The sequence below is a fragment of the Aythya marila genome (genome assembly GCF_965140915.1).
Source record: "Aythya marila genome assembly, chromosome: 2".
Classification (NCBI taxonomy): domain Eukaryota; kingdom Metazoa; phylum Chordata; class Aves; order Anseriformes; family Anatidae; genus Aythya; species Aythya marila.
This window is the reverse complement of record NC_139043.1, coordinates 42,584,654-42,611,295: the sequence shown is the minus strand read 5'-3', so window position 1 is coordinate 42,611,295 and position 26,642 is coordinate 42,584,654. Positions and strand designations below refer to the sequence as shown.

The following is a 26,642-nucleotide window of genomic DNA, read 5'->3' as shown; positions in this document are numbered from 1 at the left end:
TTCACAATGTTTAGATGTCATTCCAGAAGCAGTACCGATAGAAGAGGAGAGACATGTAAACTGAACCTTTTGAAAGGTTCATGCCAGGTCACCACATATATAACATACTTTGAACACCATCAAATTATTAAAATCACCTATGCCCCAAATATTTATTGAATAGAACTTCCTAAGTACACTTAAGAAATGTCAGACTCTGGTTTGATTCCAAATCTGATCGTAAAAACTGTGATCAATCTCCCTCTCAAATAAAAAAAAGAACGCCCAAAAGAAAAACAAAAATGGTCGAAGGGCACTGATATATAAAATCACCATTTATAATGTCACTCAAACACTTACCTGGGGTAATGCATCTTGTTCTGATCGCTTTGATACCAGCAATTTCTAAACAAACCAGAGGGTTTGTTAACTGATGAACAATAACATTGAATAGAGGTCAGCAGGAACAGTTTTACAAGGGAAGATTGCTGGAGCTAAAATATATCTGTTGGGCTGAGTAAATACCAGGAAAGAGGAACACACTGTAACATTGAGCTATAATACTGAAGGGTAAAAAGCAAAAACCAAAGAGGGAGATGAATTAATTAGTGTGGTGCCAAGTTGTAGGGGAGGAGGGATAATGAAGAGTAGTGGGATTAAATTAGGAAAAGCAAAATTTAGGCTGAGTATAAGGAAAGGAAAAAAAAAAAAAAAAAAGAAAGACTAATAATGAGATTTATTATTCCGGGAATTAGTCTCTCAGGTGAAATGATGGAAACACCTGCCTAAGATTTAGGACTTTTAAATTTAGGTTGCGCAAAGGCATTAATGCACTATATACAAAGTATGCACAAAGGCATACACACTTCAGGGAATAAAGCACTACTGGTGGGGGCAGAAAGAGCGGATGCAGCAACATCCTGTCACATCCCTATGACTGCATTACAATCACCAACATCCTCTCTGAGAACTGCCCAAAACAGCCTACACCCTCACCAGGCCAGCTGGGCTTTGAAGCATTGCCCTCTTGGAAAAGAGTTGTGCATACGCGTGAGGGGGCAGAAAAGACTGGCCCAATGTAGTCCTGTGTATGGCAGGGTGAGGACGCACCAGCACACCTGGACTTTGTTCCCAGTTGGAGCACAGACTCTCTCTGCCACCCTCCCAGGCTTCCTGAGCATGCCTATACCTATCACGGGCAAAGCAATTTGGAATCAACGCGGAAAGAACTCAGTAAACAAAAATGCAGAATGTCATTATTCCAATTCAAGCGTTTTGTTGTTTTGGAAATACCAAGCCCATGCCACAGCATTCAGAGGCCAGGCGTAGTGCTTTAGTTACAGCATGCTGGTTTTTAACGCTTCCTGGAGTAAATACAGCAATTTGGAGGCACAACTGTTATTGCTGCTGCTTCTTCATTTCAGTTCACCAAGGCCAAGCAAGCCAGCTAACCCCGCCACCAAACAAAACAACACATCTCTTCGAAAGGGCTGTGAGACAAAAATGCCAGGGTGCAGTTGGCAATCAGACTTCTTGTTTATCGCAGTCTCACTGCCATTGTAAGTGGGAAACATCACCTGAACCCATTCCAACAATTTTTCTAGGTTTTGCTCTCACATAAGAGTAAAAATTAGCAAATGCTTTGCAGGCAATTCTGAGAGCACTGCAGAGATCACAACTGGATGAACAGCATGCATCTAATAATGGGCAGGTCATTCACCCAAGTGAAAAAAAAAAGGAAGGGTTAAATGCTCTAGCTTTATCAGGAAATTTGAGTCTTTAAACTGGAAGCAATTTGTTCAATGGCTATTTTGACCATAGAACTTCCTAATCTGAGTTCCCATAAAGTTTGGCTCACGTCCAGCCAGAATGGTTAGTTTCAGCTGCACAGATATCTTCCACAGAGGAAATAAAAGGATTTCAAACCCTGGAGTCATTTCCTTTGGTTCTCAGCTCATTCAGAAAAAATGTCCTTTCGGTCAGTGATATCTCCAACTTAATTCCTGCAGCATGACTTTAAAAAAAAGTCTTTGTGGGAAACTTTTTTTCTGAAGGTTTGGAACTGTTCCCTGTAAGCTCTTTGCCAGTTTGTGTAAAATACCTTCTTTCCTCTCAGAAGCTTGCAAAGCAAAAGGTCCTATCCTCTTCTGCATTAACCGTGAACTTTCCAGAAGTGCATGCTCATACAGTGATCCCATTAAATAATCACGGGATGTGCTCACAATCGTACCAACAGAAGCACGGGTTTGTAGAACTGTGCATCAAAATAACCCATTAAGTGTACTCCAATCACAGGGTATCTGTGTGCAGCTTCAAGCACAATAGTGCAAGCAGAACAAGTAAGCATCTATCAAAATGAGCAATGTATTGTTTTCCCCAAAGTACCACAGGTTTTGAGGCATGTAATCATAATACATTGCATGCCTCTGTGTCTCACTTTCAAGAGCAGTTGACAAATAGTTGAAGATTTAGCCCCAAATCTAAAAAGAGATCCAAAGGATCTCTTTAAAGCGAGCACGCAGGCCAGCCAACATAAATGCCAAGTCCTCTTCAAGTGAGCGCTACGCCTACTCCTTGAGGCTATCTTCTTAAGCATGTAGTCAAGGGTTTTACTGAAATAATGGAGATAACATTTTTGACACGCAGTCTGGCAGTAATGACCAAGTTCATTCCAAGTGCATCAGACCTGGGAACACTATCTTTACATCATTACAAAAGAGAGAGGAAGCTTTTCAGACATATCCTCAGGCCTGTGATATTTCTAACAGTACTACAAAAAATATTAAGGTGTAGGGCTCGTTATACATGGTAACATTTGGGGTACTGTAATAGTGAGCTTATGCATCCTTTGTCCTAAAACGAACTGAGAAGCATTAGAGCTCTAGAGTTCACACATTTTATGAAGAAGATTGATTTTAGTGAATTCAAGGCCTTCATAAGGAGCATGCTTTGGCACATATCTAATGTTAAGTATATACATCCTAATGTGACCCTTTTTATATTCAGGAAATTGAGACAGCAGAGTAAAGGACACATGCAAAATGGAAACGTTAATGAGTTTAACCCTACCGTCAACTTCAAATGCCAACGTCAATCTTGTCATTTATAATTAAATTACTCTTTCTAGGAAAGTTTATCACTAGAACAAAGTTATATTTGTAGTTATTATTTATGCATTATAACTTGTGTAACATACATCTAAATGCCCAGTTATCTATTCCTGCATTATACTGATGCAAGGTATTACATGAAATGGACTGAAACATCAACTTTTAATAAAGTACTTCAACACACATACAAACATAACTAATATATATATCACAAGTTCCTTTGTAACTGCTCTGTACAGGGCAACTGATATCTTTCTCCACCCTAACTCATAGATTTCAATCCCTTGAATAGCACAGACAATCTGCAGCCTACCATGTGGACATCTACCTGAAAGGAGATAAGCTGTAACACTATATCTTATTTTTGTTTTCTTTTAAGGAATTTTGGGTGCTATCTAATTCATAAAAAATAAAAGACTAAAATAAAGGAGAACAGTTTTCTATATATCAATCCAAGTGTTTTTGTATTGCAAAGTTATCCCCATTTGAAGTCTTATTTACCAGGATAAAATAATGATGCAGACACACTGATGTAGCACGTAAAATGAAAGGCGTATGTGTAGTTTACAGAACAGCTAGTGTTTCTGAGGTTAAAGTGGAACAACAGTGGAATTATAATGGTACTTTTTTTCCTTTTTTTTTTTTTTTTTTTTTTTTTTCAGTAATATGTAAATTCAAACCAAATGTTGACTGGAAAGTTTCTCCCCTTTTACGTTCCACTTCTCTTCTCCCTTCCAGGAATGCCAAACCCAGGAGCAGAGTGTCAGTAAAGACTGTCTAAACTGAAATGAAATTTCTGGTTTCACTTACTCCTGTGGGCAACATGTGCTTTCACTCTTCCCTAAAACACAGTGGGAACACGGGGCTTTAAAATCATAATCTGAAAATCCTATTTTCTTATGAGCCTTATTAATATGAGATGACTGAGTGATAGTCTGAAGTTCCAGATAGAATAATAAAAGAGCATTTCATATCCATTCCTCTGCCTTATCCTCACTCCCTGAACACAGCAAGCTCACCTTGCTGGGCTTTCAAAGGTTAATTTGACAAAACCAATTTTGGAATTATTTTATTTTCTTTAATGTGCGAACCTACGGACATTTCCTAGGCCTCACACTAGCAAATATGCAAGTGAATTGCAAGCAAGCAACGGAACACAGCAAGATCTCCCTCCTCCAGCTCCTGCTCCCTGGCATTTCAGCTGTCTTTGGAAACCATTGCAGCTCCTGCCTTCTCCAAAAGCACCCCAAAGCAGCCAGGCAGCCTGGCTAACAGCAGGAGAGACGCCTGCCCTGCTTCAGCCTGAGAGCTGGGCCCCACTCCCGAAGGAGCAACTTCTGTCATAAAAACTGAGCTTGCTCCACCTCCTGTACGAACCTTCAGCTGCTTTGGTGGTCAGAAACACTCGCCCATATTTCACCTGTAATTTAATCATGGTCTGTTATACCCTCAGTGACTCTTGCTGCCAGTATTTTGCACACATATATACCAGGCATTGATTTACTCACAGGCAGTGCCATTCCTATTTGTTTTGGGGTTTGTAAATGTTCTTTTAAGTGGTATGTCTTCTGTTCCCCACCAATCTTTCTTTATGCTCTTTTGAATAAGAAGAGCCCTGGTATTTCCAAGAACTACGCTGAGACCCTAAGAGCTTGAGTTGGACTCTGCATGGAAGGAGAACACTCAAGGCTTCGCCTTTAGGGCAGCATCAGGAGTGGTCAAACAGATGACCTGGATAGAGAGCAGCTGAAGGAACCACCCCATCAAATGCTCAGAGGGAAGAAATTAAGGAAGGTGGGAATTACCCCATTTCCTGTGCCAGCTATCATTTCTGAGTCTTCCCCAAGGGAAAGCTTCACATGTGGGCAAATTATGCAGACAACTTATGGTCTTCAGAGGGAGATTCTGGCTCATGAGGGCAGGGTGGCAAAGTGGAAGGGATGTCACTTCCAAGCAACCAAGCCAAACCTTGCTGAGGGAGAGATTCACAGAAGAGATTTTCTAATGGTTGTACAGCAGGCCTGAGTCCGTTAGTGCAGCCAGCAGTTCACGGCAGCATTCGGATAGTGAGGAAAGCTGTAATTCTGGTCTGGATCTTCCCCTGCCGATACCTGTTGACTTTGCATCTTCTGGCATGGAAAGTGTCCTTCTGGAAGTAGGAGCTAACCAGAAGGAAGCAGTGGGTTGTAGTGAGGGCAACCTCTCTCATCAGGCAAACTGATGGGGGAGCCTGTAACCTCAGAGAGGATCAGAGGGTGATCAGTAGATCTATTCACCTCACAAACAAAACAGGCCAGAAAATGGAAGTGGTCATATTGGGAAAGAAAGTAACCAGAGACTCGCTCAAACCTAGTGCTGACAACACAACCAAAACACTAGTAGCTACCTAAATGTTTGAAGCCCTAAAAATAAGATAGGTGAGCTGGAATATGTTCTACCATAAGGAAACACTCAGATACTAGGAAATCTGGTGAAAGTGAGGCAACAAGCAGACCGCTAAGATATAACATGCACGGCACAGAGTAGACCATGCTGGTGGTAGAGAAATAACCAGGTTAAGCATGGCAGCAAGTAACACACAACCTAATGTGAAAATGTGCAGCCTAATGTGAAATGTGCAGCCTAAACACCAAGAATGGCAATTACGTATTACTGGAGAACTGAGGCTATACCACCAGGTGCCCTGCCAGGATGACAACACTCACAGCAACACATAGAGGAAGACAGAGAAAGGCAGTATAGGGAGGAAGTGGAGCATTCATAAGGGACTTCAGTAATTGAGCATATTGGGCAAAATGGGCTATAATGCAAAGATCACATTTTTAGGTGCCATTTCACAGAGCAGCTGCTTAGGAAGCCCAGAAGACCACGCGCAACTCCTAATTTGAAATGACCACAGAGGACGTTATGGGACAGACTGACAAAAGTGAGCGGTAACAAATAGGAACAACAGATGGTATTCACCCTGCCAGTTCTAAAAGAGCTCCAGGACTCAATAGTTGACTACACATACAGGTACAAAGTGTGCAGCCTCTTTTATAAAATCAACTTCTTACCTGCGGAATGGGGAGGTGACATGTGGTGACGCTAATCCAAACAGATTCCAGGTGAGATCCAGGTACCCACAGGTCTGTAAGCCTGGTGTCAAATTATCAGAAATTGCAGAAAGAGAGTAAAATCACTGGAAATACAATTTGTGGAAAGAGTTAGCCTGGCTTTTGTAGGTTTGCCTCACAGACCTACTGGAATTCTTTGAAAAGGTCAACAAGCCTGTGGATAAGGGTGATCTGGCTAATATAGTCTGCTTGGATCTCTGAAAGGCATTTGACAAGGTCCCCAACAAAAGGTTTCTTAGGAAACTAGGCAGCCGTGGCATAAGAAGGAAAGTTCCTGGATAAACAAATGGTTAGAAGAGAAAAACAGAGGGTCGAGGGCATGGTCTTTCTTACAACAGAGGAATGGCACCAACAGGACTTCCACGTGGAGCTCTGCTGGGACCCATACTGCATAACCTATTTCTAAACGAAGATGAGAAGAGGCTAAGCAGTGAGGTGACAAGATTATTTAGGAGAGAAAACTGGGGGAGGAGGGGGAAGCAACTGTGAATAACTGCAGAAGAACCTTATTAAAATAAGTGGCGCTGGGTAATAAAATAGTAGAACAAATTAAATGTAGATAAATGTAGAGTGATAAATGTGGAAGAAAATTCCAGTTTCATATTTTAAAGTGATGCTCTTTGAACAGTCCATAGAAATCTCAGACTTGTATTTGCTCAGAAAAGCAAATTGAATTCCTGAAATCCCTACAAAAGGAGAAAGAACCAAGACAAAGAATATACTGCAGGAATATCTGCATATCATTCTCTGTCAGCCCCTCCTTGCTCATTACATTTGAACTGACTTACCCTATTCAAACAAATTTGACAGAGGTAGCAATCTGAAATATTTTAAGTTCCAAAACCTCAAACCTATTACTAGAGACTAGAGAAAACACAACAAAGGGTTGCAAGACAGAGACTTATTAATACCAGCATCTCAGAATGACTCGTTGCAAGGAATACACCCTCTGCTTTAAATGTAATAGTTTTAACTCTTTTACAGTAACAGACTAAGAAACTAGAGCATGGCAAGCAGGAGCTATGCAATTCTTTCTGATGTAAGAACTCATATTCACCCAACCTGATAAATATGTATCTGTCTCCAAAACCCAAGGCATATTTAATGTCTGTTTCATGACTTCTTTTTTTTTTTTTTTTTTTCTTGTAATAAATATCTATACTAGCAATAAAATCTAGCCTTATTAAAAAGAAAAATAACTACTAGGATAATGTGCAACAAATATACAAAAATTAAATACTTGCATTTTGCACACTATTTTTTTTTTATATTTTTTTTTTTCCCAAAGATACATTCCATCAATTATGTGGAATTTACCCTGCAATTTACTGTGAGCTGAAGTGACTGACAAGAGCAACCAAGATACCTCAGGCAAACCAGGTCACTCAGGCATTTTCTTGCTGTTTCACAATTAAAGGTTGACCACAAAAACCTTTACTTTCTGCAGAATGACATGCTTGGTTGGCTAAATATGCAGGCAATTAACATAGAGATAACATGCATTTAAATGGAGGTCCCATTGACCCCCATCTTCTGGCTGCAACCTTTGCTCTGAAAGCAGACAGCTTAGCAAAAATATTCAATTAATAAAAAAACTGAAGGGCAACAAGTCTATTTTAAATCATTTAAAAATATATGGCGTTTACTGCTCCATATTTAATAAGTTAATAAACAACAACAACACAACTAATACCACACACAACAAGGGCATGAGGCTGAAAGCTCTTTACAGAGATCATCTAAGAAAAAAAATAAATTGTTATTTCTCCTTTATTCAAAGTAAAACAGAATAAGCAGCTGAAGCTTGCTTTCTTATGTATTTGAGCCTTGCCTTTCCTGCGTCTTCCCATGTTCTACCCCAACAGTGACAGTACCACTTGCTGCAGTAACTCAAATACCCAACCCCAAATACTTCCTTCCTGCTTCCACCCACCCATAGCTCCCTCCCAAATTCCCTGTTGGGCAAGAACAGCAAAAGCTCTGGCTCTATCATAGATGAGGAAGGAGCAATTTACTGTAGTTAAATTAAGTGGATAAAAACAAAACTCTCTCTGCAGTCCTTTCCAATGGAGCACTGAATCTCCGCTCTATATAGCTTCCCATTTTTGGAAAACTTTTAACTCTGTTGTATTTGAAATTCCCAGTCTTTCATGTTTGCTTGAAACTGGCCAATTATTTGTAAAAATTCTATGCAAATGAAAAATGCAATGCTTGGGTGCTTGGATATTTATAAATCAAATAAGGATACATTTTTTAAAAAAGAAGACAAAAATTGAACTCTGTAATTTTTTTAATCACACCTAAATTTTGGGGTCCAGGGAAACCATGTATCACACCACTGCCCTCTAATGGAAGAAAACATCAGCCCACCATTGGTCCTGAGGAAGATCCAGTGAGACAAAAACTATTTAATCAAGCAGGAGAGTTGTTTCTACTGCCCCTAATGTGGCCTCCTCCTTTTCTCATATATAAATTTATCTTTCCTCAAAACATTCTAGGCTGAAAAAAATCACTAAATGTTATCCAAATCCAAATGTATGACAATTCTGAGGAGATCAGAGAGACTGGGTTTTGGTGGTGGTGGTGCTTGGTGGTTTTTTTTTTTTTTTTGCGAGTTCAGTATTTTTAAAAATGTTATTTAACTTGACTCAAAGTTGTAAGATTGCTCACAGTACCTGAAATTAATTGTGGACACTGGTCTTTTTCAAAGCCCTGGGCTGCAAAGTCCATAGGACAAGGCTGTCTTTTAATTAATTTTTGTACAATACAATTGTTTTATGTGCTGTAGATTAGCACCTAGAGCTTTATTGCTGTATGGCTACCATAACCTAAATAGATGGAGTAATATTAATAATGCCCACCAGTTCCTTCTCCAGAACTGGTGTGGGTGGGTTTTTTGTTCAGTGTTGAGGGAGCTACATCTTTATTGCCACAGGTTATGATTTTTCTCCTGTGCTGCACATATATTTCTACTCTAGCTATCACATGCCATCTCTAGACGGGCGGCCCTTAAATGCCCAGAACGACAGATTTAATAAAAATGATGGCATGGTCTATTAGTGTTTTATTTTCACAGTATATTATCTACCATTTACTTAATTCACTTGGGTAAAATAGTTCCACTGTTCTAAACAAAAGCCAGGGATGTGCACTAATAGGGGAAAATGTGAACGATGACTTTTCTGATTGCTGGCATAATGAAAAAGTGAAGTCACGCTATAATTAACAGATCTGATTCAGAATGGTTCCTGTTGAGTAACCGTGTTCAATAAGTGTCTGTCGATGGGATTTATTATCAAATTGTCACTACATCAACTAAGCATTTGTTTTGCATATGCATATGCTCTGAGAGCGTGTGATGGAATCGGCTCCAGCAGAGTTAAGGAGCAGGGCAATGTCTCCTCTGTGACTATCTGGAGGGGTTCCACCATTCAGCTCTGTTTTGCTGAAGGTCTTTAGACTTCTGAGCAACCAATTTCTCATCTGTTACTTCTCAGAGACATGACCTGCCTTCAAGCAACCAGTGGCCAAACAGATCTACTGAGATACAAGATGCTGCACCATGGCATCAGAAAAAATGAAGTTCAAGTTTAAGCAAAGCGATTCTGCAAGACAGTTGAAAAAGCCAATGCATTACAAGTAAGGCTTCAACAAGCTTTACAAGCTGCTGTTCCAAGTCAACAAAATTTCTCTTCTGTTCAGTTCTGTGATATGAAATAGATATTTCCAAATCTGCTGAGATCATTAAGAGCCTACTAGCATTACCCAGTCCCAAAATGCACTTCAAACACATGCCAAGCTGTTGGCAAAGTTTTATACAGACCAATGACTCAAAACATTAATCACTGTGTATAAATGGAAATTTTGCTTTTTTTATTCCTCTAGAAGGAAAAAAAAAATTTAAACCAATTATTTACCAGTGATATGGGCCGGCAAATTTTGGAAGCAGTAAATTAAGAATAATCACAGATTAGATATGTCATAGAATACTTGAGCATCTTGGGTCTCCTTACAGAAAATATTTGCTAGGCCATGAGTTCATTTATGAAAAGATAATGACCCAGGAAATATTTTCCTTAATTGCGAAGAAGCCGTTTAAGAAAGTGTCTGGGGAACTAATTAGAAAGGAGTTTCCTCTGTAGAGGACCTGGCTTTAAACTCAACAAGCAATTTTAAAAGGACTTGCTTGAGATAGAACACTGCTTCGATGCAGTCAAGACTGTTTTCTGAGGTGCAGTAAGATTTTGAAGACATGGAGGTGGGTATGTCTGGGGTGCTCACCACGGCAGGACATCGGCCAGTGCTGGCACACTCCGGTTACAGTGACTTGCTCGGCACGACTCATCAAACCCTGCTGTTTCACTACAGCAGACATGGAAGGCATTCAAAAACATGCAAATAGGAGAACAGTTACCTCCAAGCTAAAGTGAGATTTTGCAAAACACTCACACGTTTGCCAAGATGCATATAACACCCGCTGGCCAACGCAACAGGTGCCAGGAAAATACTTCACTTTATAGCATCACATGCTCCCACTGAGTGCCATTGCTTCTTTATGTTACCTAAACATCCACAAAACTTCACCTGTAAGTTAAAAGAGGCAGCTCCATATATATTTCTGAATATACACATACACTTTTATATAAAAAAAAGGTTCATCTACAACCTCACAACATTTTTAATTGGTTATGTTTGTAAAGTAGCATTATAGCTCATTAGCCTGCAGATCAAACACCCTTCCATTTGACATGGTAAGGTGTGAACTTAGAACACTGAAGCATTATCTGAACAACCTTATGGTTTCTTACTGCCAATTCTTCTCATTTTGTTTTGATCATCCCCATTGGTGTTTTTCCTAAAGACTTGGCTCCTAGTTTCATGTGATTACATAATGATAACAATTTTTATCTTAAAAGAGAAAAAAAAAATCTCAAGCTCACAGTTTCACTCACAGGAGTGAAATGAAAGTTTAAAAAAAAAAAAATCCAAATGTTTCCCAGTTGTAAGCAACCAGCTTCATTATGTTTAAATGTACCTCAAGACTTCCAAAAATATTTCAGATGGCTTTTTTTTTTTCTTTAACTGTTTTGAAATGTTTCAAAACAAACAAAAAATCAATTAGATGTTTAAGGAAGAACATTATTTAAAAGCACTCACAGTAACAAACAAATGGCAAATGGAAGAAGGGCTCTGCCTTACTTCCATAGGGCACTGATGCCATACTACTGTGTGCAACCCCAGCAGCAGGACTGATCTGGGGACTTAGTGACACCACCAATGGCTCTGTCCTTCTGACACAGGAGATTTGGGTTTAACAGTTGGTTTGCTAACCAGAAGTGGCACTATTCAGCGTAGTTCATACTTGCTGTTCAAGAGCTAAAACTGCTACAGCTCAGTAATGAGATGAATTAGCAGAGCCATACAGAAAACTTGATGGGTGACGATCCATACTCAGCATCTACACTGCCATCACAAATGCCTCAGCGTCAGAAAACCCACCAAATTAAGATATTGCATATTTCTATGCTTTTAATAACTTCTGTACTCTTATGCCACTTATTATGTAAAACTTTGGAATGGATCAAAAAAAAAGAGAAAGAAAAAAACGCAAACAAACGATATTGCATAAAAAAGAAAAACACCACATCTGCTGTCTATCCTGGTATTGAAAATAGGATTGATTTATTTTTACACAAGTCTAGAGTTTCAAAATTAAATAAGTCTGTTTTACAAATTATTTACTTTCTACAAGATCCATTTCCCCTTGAAGCATGCTGTGCATGCCCTCCTAGTGTGAACAGTTTACAGTCTGTGATCAGGCACAGACCTACTTGGCTGGATTTTTTTCTCTCTCAAAATGGCAATTTTGAGAATCATAAATAACACAGCACAGTTATTGCAATTTTAGCTTATTCCCAATAAATAAATTTTATTAACTAAATAGCTTTCTGTGCAGCTTAGCTCTTTCTTCACTAGCTTATGATTTTACATTGACTTGCTTCATGTTCCTAGTCACAACTAAATTCTGCCATCTCAAGTACAAAAGGAATAACATAAATTAATAAATAGGAAGTGAAAATGCATAAATTAACGTGATAACATACATGTATAAGCTTTAATCTTCATACAATATGTGCAAAAAAATGCCTCCTAAAATTTAAAGTTACAAAGGTATATTGCTTAACATATACTTCAAGGTATCTCTGTTCTATGCTACACAGTTTTGTTTATCAGACCACCAGACTAGAAACCTCTTCCTCATTAAGCTCCAATTGATTTGGATACTTAGGGATGCAGGTAAACTTAAGAAGATGAATAGCTCCACTGACTTAAAATACAAAGTTGGACAAGGCTTTTTGGGAGTTACAAAGCAGCACTTTATGATGCCATTCCAATTATCTCCAATACTTAAGAGTAAGTTTGCAGTCATCCCATTTTTGTTACACAAACCCTCAATTTATGAAATAGGTCACAGTAGATTTTTAACTCGAGGTCTAAAAATAGCAGGGAAACTGGAGAAATAAAATTATGCAATACATGGTAGGTCAACACAGATGACCTCATGGCATGTTTTGACCATAAAATCACCTAATGAATGTGTATCTACTTCCTTAGTTTATGTATTTAAAAAAAAAAAAAAAAAAGTGAATAGTTCATTGCTAAAAATTCTTGATGAGAAAAAATGTCATAATGAAATATTAAAATTATAAGTAGAGTCTCTATAGTTCTCATCGTGTTAGGCACATTTCCCTCCTAAGACAAACACTGCTATTCAACAAATCAAGTCACGCTTGGTTTGAAAAAAATGTACATAAAATGAAGAATATGCAGTTGAAGTGTTTGTCTCCTACACATTACTGTGATTCATAGTTTTTATTTATTAAAAAAAAAAAATCCCACAGGTGGGATTTCCGACTTTCAGTCATTCTTGCAGGCTCATCTTCTAAGGTCCTAGCAAAACGCTCAAAATAATACGAGCTCCTGATTAAACCAGGAAGTAAATCTGTATGCATGCAATTAAAGTGTCTGCAAGGGCAGATGCAGATGACAGTAATTCATACTCTAAGAAATGGGCTTGTGTATTTGGCAGATTAACTGTTCTGTATTCCATTGCTATGAGGTATGGAAACTGTACTGTGAAACAACCATTACTCATTCCCTCTGCTCTGTGCACGTAGGTCTATCAAAGGCAAGCCAGTCTGGAGAGGGTGGGGGGTGAGTGCTGGAAAGAGAAGAGTCTACGTGTTTAAGATTAACGCTTCCCTTGAATGGCTTCTTTTATTTAATTTCCCCTACTTTTTAAATTAGCAAATGCAGTAGACCCAGAAGGGAAACGCGCAAAGGAGAGAGGGAGAGGGGAAGAAGCAAAAGCAGCCAAAACTCTCCAACTTGTTCATTAGGGTTTTTGTGTTTGAACATCTGAATGAATCATGTGTCTGTTTTTCATTATTCTCCATATGTGATTGTTGCCTGCTTTGTTCAGTGATTTCTGGCCATTTTGTCATGACTGTGCTTATTTTGTTTTATATATTGTTCTATTACACAGAGATTGTTTTTTCTACTATGCCTCACTTAGCATTTATGCCACCAACAAAGAGTAATCTTAAAATGAGAGGCTACGTCAAAAGGTTTCCCTAGTGAACTCCCTTGAAGCATATATGATTTCTTTAGACCCGACTCCTTAATTCATACCAGGCAAAAATCCTCAGATGACACTATTCCTTAGCACGCCAGGAATGTCGCAGGTATCATTTTAAAAATGTGAGGAATACTGGAGAATGACTTAAAGTCCATTTTTTCAGAGTGTTTTCTTCATTTGTTGAAGGGGAAACCTAACGCTTTTTGCTAGCCAGCAACCTATTTTAACAGATCTGCACATTGATACATACGGTACTTCAAATCATTGCATCATTATATTCACTAGTTTACATTTTCAGATCTACTCTATACCTTGGACAAAACACAAATGAGGTTGAAATAAATTTTGAAATCTCTAATCACGTGATTGCTTCTATCATCTACTTAAATGTAATCCACCCTACTGCACTGTGTAAACATCGCAGAATGATGTGTTCATTTAACAGGATAGCTCATACTTTAAGAGAGGTGAGTGATAGCCAAAAGACTGGAAAGGAGCCAACAAAATGCCTGTTGATTCTTTGTTTGCTTTAAAGGTCTGGATGCAGGCACAAGTGAATTAGAGACACTCAAGATAGTTTCAACTTCTGGAAAAATACTAGAACAAATAGTACATAAATCTATTCACAGAGCCTCACAGGCATCATGCGATGAGTACCCCATGTAATGATAAGCAAGAGTAAATAATATCATATTGGACCTCCATCTAAACATAGGCAATTAGTCTCATGGATAAGGAAGTACCATATATTTTAATTAAACCTTGATTGTCTCTCATAACAGAAGCAGACAGGAGAAATACGACCTGTCTAGAAGTCCTGTGACACAGGTGCCAAACTGATTGGCACATCCAATTTTAAAAGTTCTGAACGGCTCACTGTTAAACTACCTGGTATACCAAGACGGTTTCCTCTATAGTCTCTCTCAGGTCTGTTATTACTCAGTCTTTTCCAAATTAGCTTGTCCAGTGGATTAGAGAAATCATTTATTAACTGTGAAGAGGATACTAAAGAGGTAAGTGCTGCAAGCACTCTGGAGACTTAAGATTTGAGAATAATCTTAGCAAATTAAGGAGTAGCCGGGAAAAAAATACGATAAAATTCAATACAGACAAATGAAAAGTACTAGCCTTAGGAGGGAATAATCAACAGCACAAAGCAGAGCACACAATAAGGAATGCCTGGCTGGCAGCAGCACCGGAGAAGAGAATAACAGAACCACAGGGCTGCTGAGAATCTCTTCGCATAAATCAACACTGTTGTTCTCACACAACACCCTCAAAAATCTATCTATACTTTAAATATAAGTAGCTATTTACATGTATAAATAAACAGGAGAGCCACGCAATCACAGAGAAGACAAATTAAATAACTTCTCCACACTATTTAAAATGGTCGGATTCAGGCTGTCTGACATTCTGTGCCCGGCTCTAAGGACTTCAGATTAGAGTGAACTAATTAGAGAGACTGATGCAGTGCAATATAATCAGAAACTGGAAACAGATTGCCTCTAAGGAAGGAGAGAAAGGACCAATGTTCAGCCTAAAGAAAAGCTGGGACAGAGGCATAGCAGTCTTCAAATATATGTGTTTACAGTGAAGAGGAAAGGATGAACCGCTCTGCATATTCACCAGGGATAAGAAAAGAAGTGACAGGCTTTAACTGCACAAAGGGAGATGTAGTTTAGACACTAGGAAACACTTTGTTATAGCGAGGACAGCAAGCACTATTGCAGATTGCCTGAGGAGCTGGTGGAATCTCCACTGCTGGAAGCCTTTGAGCACAGGTGAGACAAACATCCATCCGCGGTGGCTTACGTAGTGCTGATCCTGGCCTGAGGCAGAGGAACAGACCAGACGACCTCTTCAGGGCCCTTCCAGTTCTGATGCCTGTCAGACTTTTTTTTTTTCCCCAGCAATCTTGCTAGAGGAAGGAAATCGTACCCAACAAGCAAAACATCTATTCTTTTTATGCCACAAAGCATACTGTTAATAAATCCAATTATGTTTATGATCTTTTAATGGCACCACTTATGTCATAAAGATCCATCTTTGAAAATACAAATAAATATATCTTTCTGCCCTACAGTGTAAAAACACAGCATGAAACCAAACTTTTACAAAATTCCAACTCACTGGTACATAGCCCCTAATACAATAACATCAAAACAGACTACAACATAAAAAATACCAAACCAAGACATCTGTCTTCCTCAAAATGTTACCATTCATGCTCTTTACAATGTTTTCACTTCACATTTTTGTATTTTGCAAGTACATCCATGTCTTTTCTTATTTCCACTGGCAACAGGAATGGAAAGAAGTCCAGATCACGGGACAACATGTGTTTGGGAGTGGTTACCGGTCAACAAGCCTGCTTCCACCAGATTCACTGTTTCACTCCACCAGCTTTTAGCCACCTAGCTGAATCATCTATTGTGATCCATCAGAGTGGTCTCAGACAACCAAGATCAGCAGAGACAAATACATTTCTCTTTTCCACAGGCTTCATTTATTTATTCAACGCATTTACAGCCCAATTCAAATTCAACTCCATACGTGTGGTTTGTGTTGCCATTTCAGATGGACAAATTTAAGATAAAAGCTGAAAAAATGATGGAGTTGACCCATGAGAGAACATCTCAGTCTTGCTCTATGGTGGGAACAGGGAAATACAACATTTCTGTCTTAGCTGGAGTGTGGGACAATGAAGAGTGACCCAGCCTTACTCCAACCTACCTGATCATGGACTTCTTTTTTTTTTCTTTTTTCTTTTTTTTCTTTTTTCTTTTTTTTTTTCTTTTTAACCCTTGACACAAGCAAATCAGGCCCCTGCAGCTCCCTTAATCCTAAACCCCAATTTCTTCCTACACCAGGGTCTCATCCCAAACCACCGCTATCCCAAAGCCTATCATATCTAACCATACTCCTGCTCATCGTAGCACTCTTCTTCCTTGTCAAACCAGCTTAGGGCCATTTTGATCCACTCAGCCCTTTTGTAGCTCTGTCACTTTGCAAATCCTCCTCTCTCTACAGGTCACAGCACCCTGCCTCCAAAACTCAAGCCCCCCAGTGGCAGATACATCATCTCCTCCTGGCTCTGAAACTGCCGCTCTCACCTCTGTGGGGCCCCACCCCAGGCCTTCTGCACTTGGCCAAACCCATCCTTCCACATGGGTATACCTCAGTAAAACAAGCTAAATGAAAAACAAACAAAAAATCTGGTTCCCAGTGTGTTTTTCAAAGATATACGGTCAGAGCGATGTTATTATATATAAAAAAAATAAATCCAACCAAAGCAAATGCATGGTAGTGCCACTTCTGATGATGGCTCATGAACTATTAGGCTAATGGAGCTTTCCAAGACTTGCACTGCAATCTTACAACCTACTTTTTTTTTTTTTTTGAGTAGCTAATGAATGCTGCTGCTGGCATGCAAGAGATAAAGACACACACTTCTCCAAACATCAATAACATCTTTGGTATAGCTGAAAGGATTTTGTACTTTCTCAACGTTTTCCCACATATCTTTCTCTCCTGCTTCTCTTCAAACCCTATCTTGCCACCAGTGAGATATTTCTGTATGCAGTGCTTTTAGTAACTCATACAGAAATGCTGTCCAGAATGCACTTCTTATGAGAAGAAGCCACTTCAGTAGATTCTATTACTCCAAAAGGATTCTGAATATCACTAGTATAAAGTGGCAAACATTTTAAAGCAGAGGTTCCCACCACATACTCGATTGCTCTTCAAAGTGTTAAATGAATAACTAACATAATTCTATACATTAGCCAACATTTTTCTATGCAGATTTAGCCATACATAGACACACATAAAAATATGAAATCTGCAATATTTCACTAAAAAAGTTATGAATGTAAAACTGGAAGAGGAATCACTTTCACCATATCTCATATCATACCTTTGTATTGCAACAACTGGATCTATTTGTGTCATAAAGAATATTTTCTTCTTCTGATAGTGTAGGCCAAGACTTCACAGAAAAAAAAATAAACCAGGTTTTGCTTAGGAAAAATTTTGTTTTTATATAGGAAATCAATTTGCATCACTGATGATATCATTCAAATCAGACGGTACTATGTGGTTAGAAGGTAATTTACTTTTCTGCAGAAGCAATTTGATACTTGTTCTGATTTGTGATTTTCATTTTGTTTGTTAATGAAAAAAATTAATGAGCAATGTTACTGGAAACACGACTCAAAGCTTTGGCATTATTAAATATGTTTGCAATATACCGTACATTATGTTGATTGCACAGTTGGAGCCAAGGCCTTGGCAGTCAAGCCGCCAGTCAATCATTCAGACAGACAATGAACTCACAGGGCAGACGTTTACACATACCTTTGCACTGATTTGTGTTTTTGTCAAGAATTGCCTTTGTGGATACAATTTTCCCATACCTAAAGAGAAAACAAAGAACAGAAATACATGTTATTGCATTTTAATAACATACATAATTATTTTTGCACGTATCCAAGAAAGAGATCTAGTGCTCTTGAAGAATGTTTCCCTGATACTTCTGGAGAGGTTCCTTCTTCCACTGCAGTTCAACAAACACCTTTAGAGTTCATCTGAAAAGCAGTGCTCCTTTGCCATAGCCTGTGTACCTCTGGTCGCTGCACTGTACTGCCAGTGTAAATGCCAAATACAGGGGAAATTTTAGGTCATCAGCACTACTAAAGACGCTTCTTTGGTTAAGTTAATTAGGCTTGCTTAAAAATATTTTTTCATTCTTAGCTGTCAAACAAGATTAATTTTAATAGAGATGGACCAGATCCAGGATTAAACAACGAGGAGGAGGTACGGTCATTTATTTACGTGCATGCACACACACACAGACACAACTGTGCTTGGCTCTGCATTCACACATTCACACACACACCCTAAACAGATAGATTTAGATATACATTTAGCTTTTGTTTTAGATAGACCAAAGCTTTTGAGGTTTTTATGCACCTCAGAGCTCTTTTCCAAGACAAGTGCTAATTCTTATTTTAGTATGTGACACCTCCCATAAGACAGCACCGCACTGCACTACAACTTGATAGACTTGGCATGATTAAGAGGGAGTTTGGGCAGCTACAATTTGTTGCATTAAGCAATTAGACCATAAAACAGCTATTTGTCTTTACCTTGCAGAAGTTTAAACTACAAACGCCAATTTAATGGTCAGTGTCAGTAAGAGCTGGTGAAATATTACAGAAGAGGGCCATTTACGGATGAATATAACACCTTAAGAGAATGGGGAAATTAGTTTTATTCCTCAAGTCACTGGTATGTCTTGGTCTCTCTTGGGTGGGAGGAATGGGAGAAAAGCCTTCTTCCCCTTACCTGCCCAGCTGGCTCCCTAGACAGAGAGGATCTTGTGCTCTGCAAGCAGACCCAATGCAACACACCCCCCACCATGATGGGGACGTGGGCAGGTAGCTGTGGGGTCTGTTTTGCCATAGCTGGCTCTAATCCAAGAGGAGTGGATACCTAAATCAGGTTTAATGTTCACCATGAGATCACATGCTTTTCTAAGCTCAGGTGTTTTCAGAATTGGGGCCTTCATATTCACTTATGTTCCACTTAGTTTTATAATTCTTCATGGTAATACCTGGAGTTGACTTTGGCCTCAAAGACGTTAGAGCACATATCTCAAGCAGGCACGGCCAAATTCTCTGCCAGTGTGATTTACAGTTGCTCAGTGGGCAGCTTACCCAGCAGGAAGTTTGGCCCGTGCAGTGCATCTTCATTTATTTGATTTATTTAGATTTAAAATCAAATACATGAAAAACATGCAAAAACACGCCTATCTCGTACAGCAAAGGGCCTCTGACAGATATATGGAGAAAGAATCCAACAAAAATCAGCGGCTAACCCACAACAACCTCAAATAAAACACAACCCCTACCTAAACTTCCGCCAACAAAAACTAACACCCAGCCTCCATTTCAGTTCAGCTACTCCTAATGAATTGATATGTTGTTTCATCCAAGTCATGTGAGAGCTCAAAGTTAACATTTCTTGCCAGCAAAGACAGACATTTGTGGTTCCACTGCTTTTATTACAGATTTCCCAGAGTTATTTGCCGCGTACTGTGATCCTGCAAACACTTCGTTACACTGGAGATTTCAGTCTGAGAAGCAATTCTGTTCGGGCCAGAAGCTTCCTCCAGCACGTACAGCTAGATGCACACCGACGTGTTTGCAAAACCAGGCATCTGAGCAGCGAGAGGTGCCACAATAACAAACACCGTTATAGGCAATTAACCACATGCAGCCGATTTCATCGGCCGCTATAAACCTCGAGCTCTGCCACAATAAAGTTGTTGGAATTAATTTGGACACTGTTTTCCTAAATATTTCAAGTGAAGGATTTTACAGTAATCAGAACATCAGTTCTGATGAAGAATGTTAGCTTGTGTTTTGCATTAAGGCAGGAACATATTTTGTTCCTACAAACGTAGTCGTGTTTCTTGCACATGTATAAAGTGGTATCAAGTCATGTTGCCCCTCCAAAGTTGATGTCTCTTCATTTGCGTGAGCCTTAACTGTGCTTTCATTCACACGGAAGCAAAAAAACAAGTATTCTTCCATGACAATGCCCACAGAAATAACAATAAACCACATCACAAGCGACAGCTCCTTTTCTTATATTTAAATGGAAACGACTATAAAATCCAACAGCCTGCACAAACGATATCATTAATGTAAAAAATACTAGGTATGGTTTGCATGTCATGGGGGAACACGAGCACTACCTAATTTCCTCCTGAATTATGGTGCATGAAGGTATTTTCAAAGATCTTGAATCAAAAAAAAAAAAAAAAAAAAAAAAAATCTGGTCAGTAAAAGATAATTGTGGAACTGAGTTCATCTCAATGCCTTATTATCAACCTTTAACCATAATGACTGTATCATTAAGGATAACCTACTGCATCACAGTATCCAAGGTAAGAGAAGTTATGAATCTGTGAGACTGCTACACCTCAAAAATGTGTCTACTGCACATCTGAACCAAAATTTTTATTCAGAAGATTCCCAGACAGATGTGTTGTTTTTCATTACGTTCTTCCCCATTATTTAAATGTGCAGTAACCTCAAATAAAATTATTTTCATCCTGTTTTTTAAAATCCTTTTAATTCCCTGTATTGAATGATGTTTTTAATGTTTTCTCCATGTAATAATTTTCATTTAAAACTTTGTGGTCAGGGACTTGAAAGACCTTCCATGTCAGAGGCAAATATATACACTAGGACTTCAGCTCATTAAAGAAGGACCCATGCAGTGAGACTATGACTAGGTGTTTTCATTGTCCCTCAAAATATACATGTATATAAGGACTGACAAGACAATTACATGATGGACAGTTTAAAAACTGCAGAATTCATGGCTACAGAAAGTGCTGGTGCCCCACAAAATGCACCTCTACAGAAAGCTATTAGATGGGTTCTAGGCTGTTAGATCTGTCACCAAATTACACAAAGGCATGTTTATGGCCCTGGAAGCCACCTAACCCTAAAAGCTGGAAGAGGGTGTCAGGGAAGTATCATGACATCCAGTCCCCATTTGAACATCAGGCACCTCCCCTTAAAACTGCTGAAATAAATTCCTGGTCTGACCCAGCCCGACCACTCTTATATTCCACAAGAACTGTAACTTGGAGGGGAGGAATAGCTTCTTATGAACATAAAGATTTTTACCACTTCTTGTATATGCCAGTTCAGGGCAAAACCATTCAAGTTGCTGATATCCGCTGTTCAAATTACAAATGTCACTTAAAAACACTTCACCCACAAATGACACGCGCCTTGTTACACTGTGGGTGGCAATAAGGGCAAAACACACTGTGCTGTGGTGCAGAGAGAAAAAAGTCTCCCTATGCAGCTCTCCAGAGCCCCATCCCGTTGCAGCCCACATTTCCTAGGTACTCAGCAGAGTACTGGGAAGATGCAAGCAATGCAGAATAAACCCTGAACATGCATCAGAGCTGCAGTACAAATAGATCACTTGAAGAGCCTTGCAGGCAGGCGGTCGATCAGCACTTAGGCTGCAGACAAAGCTCAACCGTTCGTTCCTGGGAAGTTATTTGATAACTGCTGTTAAAATGGAGAGAGTTCCTGGAGGAAGCACTTGAGCTGTAAGTGATACCACTTGCAAGATGCGGGAACCTTTCCCATCGTCTGCACTGATTCCAAACTGATGGCAGAAGTATTTCTACGCTGTCCTTCAAGCCAGCTTTCAGGCTGGCCATGGCTAGTCCTGTAACACGAAATGGCTGTTGGACCAGACAAGCCATGTCCCTCACCCAACTCGGTTACGCAGCTATGCCACCCTTCATGTCCATCCAACCTGGGTGGCAGGCACACAGGCACCTACTTATCACTACTTTTCCCCCATTCTGGTTATTACTCCTGTGTTTTAAATAAACGTGAAACTTGTGATTTCAACGCAAGTAACCTCTTAACCTTGCTTGGTTAAGCCAAAGGAGCTGCCATGTAATTTCCAAGTTGGGAGCTTCCTAATTATATCCGTGACATTAGGGTTCATCCAAAGCCCCATGTGTTACTCAAAGCACAATTCACCCAGCTGAAAACAGCCTGAATTTCTATGCATTTAGGTAATATATGCTTTTATCTCCGGAACTTTTGTACCGGGATGAATTTGACCAGCAGTAATTGGATTTAGATAAGCAACTCTGAGACTCTTTCATTCTTGTGAATGAATATATAAATAGCGTAACTAGGTTTATTTTGTTTAAAAGCAGACTCTATTAGGAAAATCATGGATTTCTGTAAAAAAAGAAAAAGCCCACATGAAAGCCTAAAATACAGAAGGAATTGCTACTGTGTTTCTCTGAGAGATGTTATTCCTATAACGCACTCCCACATGCACCGAAGACATCCAAATGCATACAGAAGAGAAATTCACTCAGAAAAAGTTCTGATTTGCATGATCATTTGGGGGGCATTTTATCTACTGCATGACATTTTCAATACTTCTATTTTTTTTCTCCTAAATACAACACGTACAATTCTATCCATTAACAAAGACTTGGCAGGTTTGTGGTTTTTCTGTACCTTACTTTTATATTTTTTGTAAAGGAAAAGTTAAAAACAACCTCTCTTTTTATTCACAGAAATATGAAACAACTAAATTCATACCATTCAGAGCACCCTCTATTTCACTGACCAGCATATGGCTTGGGGAATAAACAGGGGACAGTGGTTGCAGAGAGCCTACAGTGTAGTGGATTAATAAAGACTGTACTTCTGTCCACAAAAATACAAGTCTAACTCTTGTCTTCACTTCTTTCAGTCTGGCTGTCAAGTTTATAAAAATCATTCCTTTGATGACTGTAATACAAGTCACTAAAGCAATTTAGAGTAACAACTTGTCCAAGAGTTTCAAAAAGACCAGAAAAAAAGGGGTGTCTCAGATTGTTTGGTTGTAGGTCTAAAATAGCAGCGGACTTTCAGAAGGACTCCCAAGTCCTTTGTACCAAATTCTAGAAGGCTCAGAGTTGCCCAGCAATTTTTGAAACCTAGACCACATATTTTTGTTCTTAACAGAGTAAGATGCCATCCAGTTTTAGGCAGAAAATAATGAATGTTATAGCATCTATGAGGAGTGAATTTCCTGGAGGATGAAAGCTGATTAACTACTGAAAGAATGCATGTAAATTCAGGAATATTTTCTGGTACAGATATTTACTACTAAGAAAGAATATAGTGATTTGATTCATAAATGGATTTATTGTTCACTATCACATTATGCCGACCAAAAATGTATTTTTCAGAAGAAAAAAAGAAACAAAAAAACCTATGTGCACATGCCTATGAACACTATTATTACTTCAGACAAATAAAAGCCAAGACCATACCATTCTCTTGCATAACAGCTCTGTGTTAGGAGGAAAGAACTTAACAGGCTGTTTCAGAGTATGGATTGAGTCATTTACCCTGCATTTACAGATCATATTCAGAAATCCTGCTTTTAAGGAGAAGATTGAAGCACTATTTAGCTCCAATCATGGGGCTCTTGTACCACTCTGGAGCAGCTATGATCCTTTGGTGCTAGAACACAGAAAACTTGCTCGTAATAGCGAAGGTTGCTTCTTGTAAAATTTTGACAACTTAGAGTGTGAAATACTGCAAATAAACCTCTTTAAATGTGTGTGGAAATACCAAAACTAAAACTATCCCTCTGCTGATAAAATGCTGGCTTTTCTTTCCAGTGTCCCTAAAACTAAAGCCCAGGAAGGCATCTTGCTTTATCCTTACTAAACTGATATAGATGTCTTGCATTCAAGTTAGAAAAAATATTTACAAGGCAATACAGATATTTACTAAGAAACAGAGAGTTATATTTCCTAATCAAACTAATCTGCCTTCATATTCTTAAGCATAATTAAGAATATTAAGCATATTCTTAAGCATATTCACCTCTAAAATAATGTCTCATACAAAAGTGTGCAGACTCTAGATACTTACTGTAATTGTTTTCAATACTTGAGAAATTAAGCTAGCTTAAACAGAAGCCAAAGTAAAGGGAATTTAAACATTTACAACATTTCTGGAAATATAAAGAACTTGGACTCTCAGACCTGTAAGAAGTATACCACTTAGGTAGTTCAAAGGTAATGTTTCCTGTAGCCTTTTTCCCTTCCTTGCCAAAGTATAAAAAGATTTTTGTCTGCATGTAAATGGAAATTAAGTGGCTTGATCCAACACTTGCAGAAATCAAAGGCAGTTTTTTCATTGCCTTCAGTAGGTACAAGCTCAAATCCTATTCACAGTGCTTATAATAAGGCTAAAGATTTGTCACACTCTTGATACCCAGTACAGAATAAAATGCCACTTACTGAAGTGGCACTCCCCATAAAAGCCTGACATTTTACAGCATTTTGTTGTGTTTCATTTTGTTTGTTTTTTTTTTTTTTTTTCACAGTTTATTTCATGCAAGACACTTGGCTCTTACATGCAGTTTTAATTCTAAATAGTATTTATTCTGAGTTAGGACTATCTATTATATTCATATTACATCTGTACGTTTGAATGTTGAAGCTACTTAAGACTATTTAAAAATGATTACATTATTGCATATTGTATTTAAATTAAAGTTCTGACATTTATATTTTTGCTTTGATAAAAAGCTATGTTTTTCCCTCACAGTTCTGCCATGACAAATAACCAGTGTTAATAATTAATTAGCAAAATATTTTACAGTTGCTAAATTAAGTATGGAAAACAAAATTCATGCACAAATTAATAACTGTGATTTCATGCAGAACACTTCAGCCCTTCTTCTGGGCTGTCATTAAATCTTCAACTACTAATTATTCCATATTTGCAAGAATTCAGATGTCTTAAAAAAAATAAAATGCAACTGTTGTTTGCAGACACTCAGCAGTGCTACTAAATTTTCTGTGTAATGATAGGATGCATTATTTGGAAGACAGCTTAGGGATCTGAAACCCGTCACAGACAAGATAAACCTGTAGCCTGTCACAAATGATAATGCCAAGCAAACTCTAATTTTCAAAGAACTGGAAGGAAAAGAAAAATGAAAAGCTATCTTTTCTACTCTTAAGACATCACTCATTGGCATTTGAAAAAAAAAAATATATATATATCTTCAAACTAGAAGATTCTCCTTTATCCAATGATTTAATTATGAATTATGTCAGATATTGTAAAAATACAACTCTCTAACATGTAATTCTTGTGTAGACTTTATTTACTTTGTATGTTCTTGCATGCTGGGATGTCTTGTATCCGATTTCTCATTCACAGTGTTGCTTACTTATGGAGGATTCATTGTGAAATTACAGTTGGTATGAACCAGCATGCCAGCATACCATGATATTAATCTCTAAAGTATTCAATCATTTAACAATAGCCCCATTATTCAAGGGAACTCTGAGCATTCAGTTTGTGCAGATTTTCTGACATTTCACTAAAACAATTTGCTCTTAAAAGAATTATATGACTGCAACGTATTGTAAATACATATATAGATACCTCAATCAGATGTTACCTCTCTAACAATAGCCAAGAAAAGAAAAGGAATTAAAGAGAAAAGCAAGAACTCCAGCTACCACCAGGGACCATGAACTCAAACTGATAATTTAAAGCATTTTGTAGAGTTCACACAAAGGCCATTTGAATCAAATGTGTGAGTGAGACTTCTTGAGTTCACAGAGCTCCCATTTCATTATTTACAAATTATAAAATATCAGGTACTTGGGATGTCTTTGGAAACAACTTTGTTCTGAAAAACATCATTCCTTCGGATTTTTACGTTGAAAAATGTGTATTTGAGGAACTAATCACAAATTGCTTCTTTTTCTTAAATATTACTGATTTAAATCACTTTATTTTCAAAGCTGGAACGTCACGGTTATGTTTATTTTCCAGAGGCCAAACTTTGACACAAGTGATGCACAGGAACACCTTTTTCTCTGCCTGAAATTTTCAGGGAGAAGCAATAAGACCATGATTTTGGAATTTTAAAATCACTTGGACAGAAGCATACACTGTTCACCCAGGACTGGGCCAGAATACCTCTGGTTTTGAATTTCTTTGAATTTTATTTAACTTTACCAAGTGTAAGGAGCCCAGCTTAACTTAAAGAGAAAATTTATTATGGTTAAATCATGTTTATAGGCTGAAATTAATTTTTTTGTGTGTGTTGTTGTTGCTCTTGTTTTGGAAGGGTGTGGGAAGTCCTCCCTACAGCCCTGATACGGAAAACAACCTTACACATAACAGTAAGTGCACATTGCCAGTTAGT

The 26,642-nt window shown here is 38.4% G+C and overlaps 1 protein-coding gene across 8 annotated transcripts in view; it reads right to left on the bottom strand.

The window, feature by feature from the left end:
- RBMS3 (RNA binding motif single stranded interacting protein 3) overlaps window positions 1-26,642 on the bottom strand; it is a gene marked incomplete at its 3' end in the record, with an annotated part of 697,589 nt that overhangs the window by 302,058 nt on the left and 368,889 nt on the right. For all 8 annotated transcript variants that reach the window (XR_014317039.1, XR_014317040.1, XM_082754887.1 and 5 more), the window contains one exon: window positions 18,204-18,262. Coding sequence is in view for 6 of the 8 variants with exons in the window: in XM_082754887.1 (XP_082611013.1) it covers window positions 18,204-18,262 (59 nt within the window). The remainder of the gene's footprint in view (window positions 1-18,203; window positions 18,263-26,642) is intronic.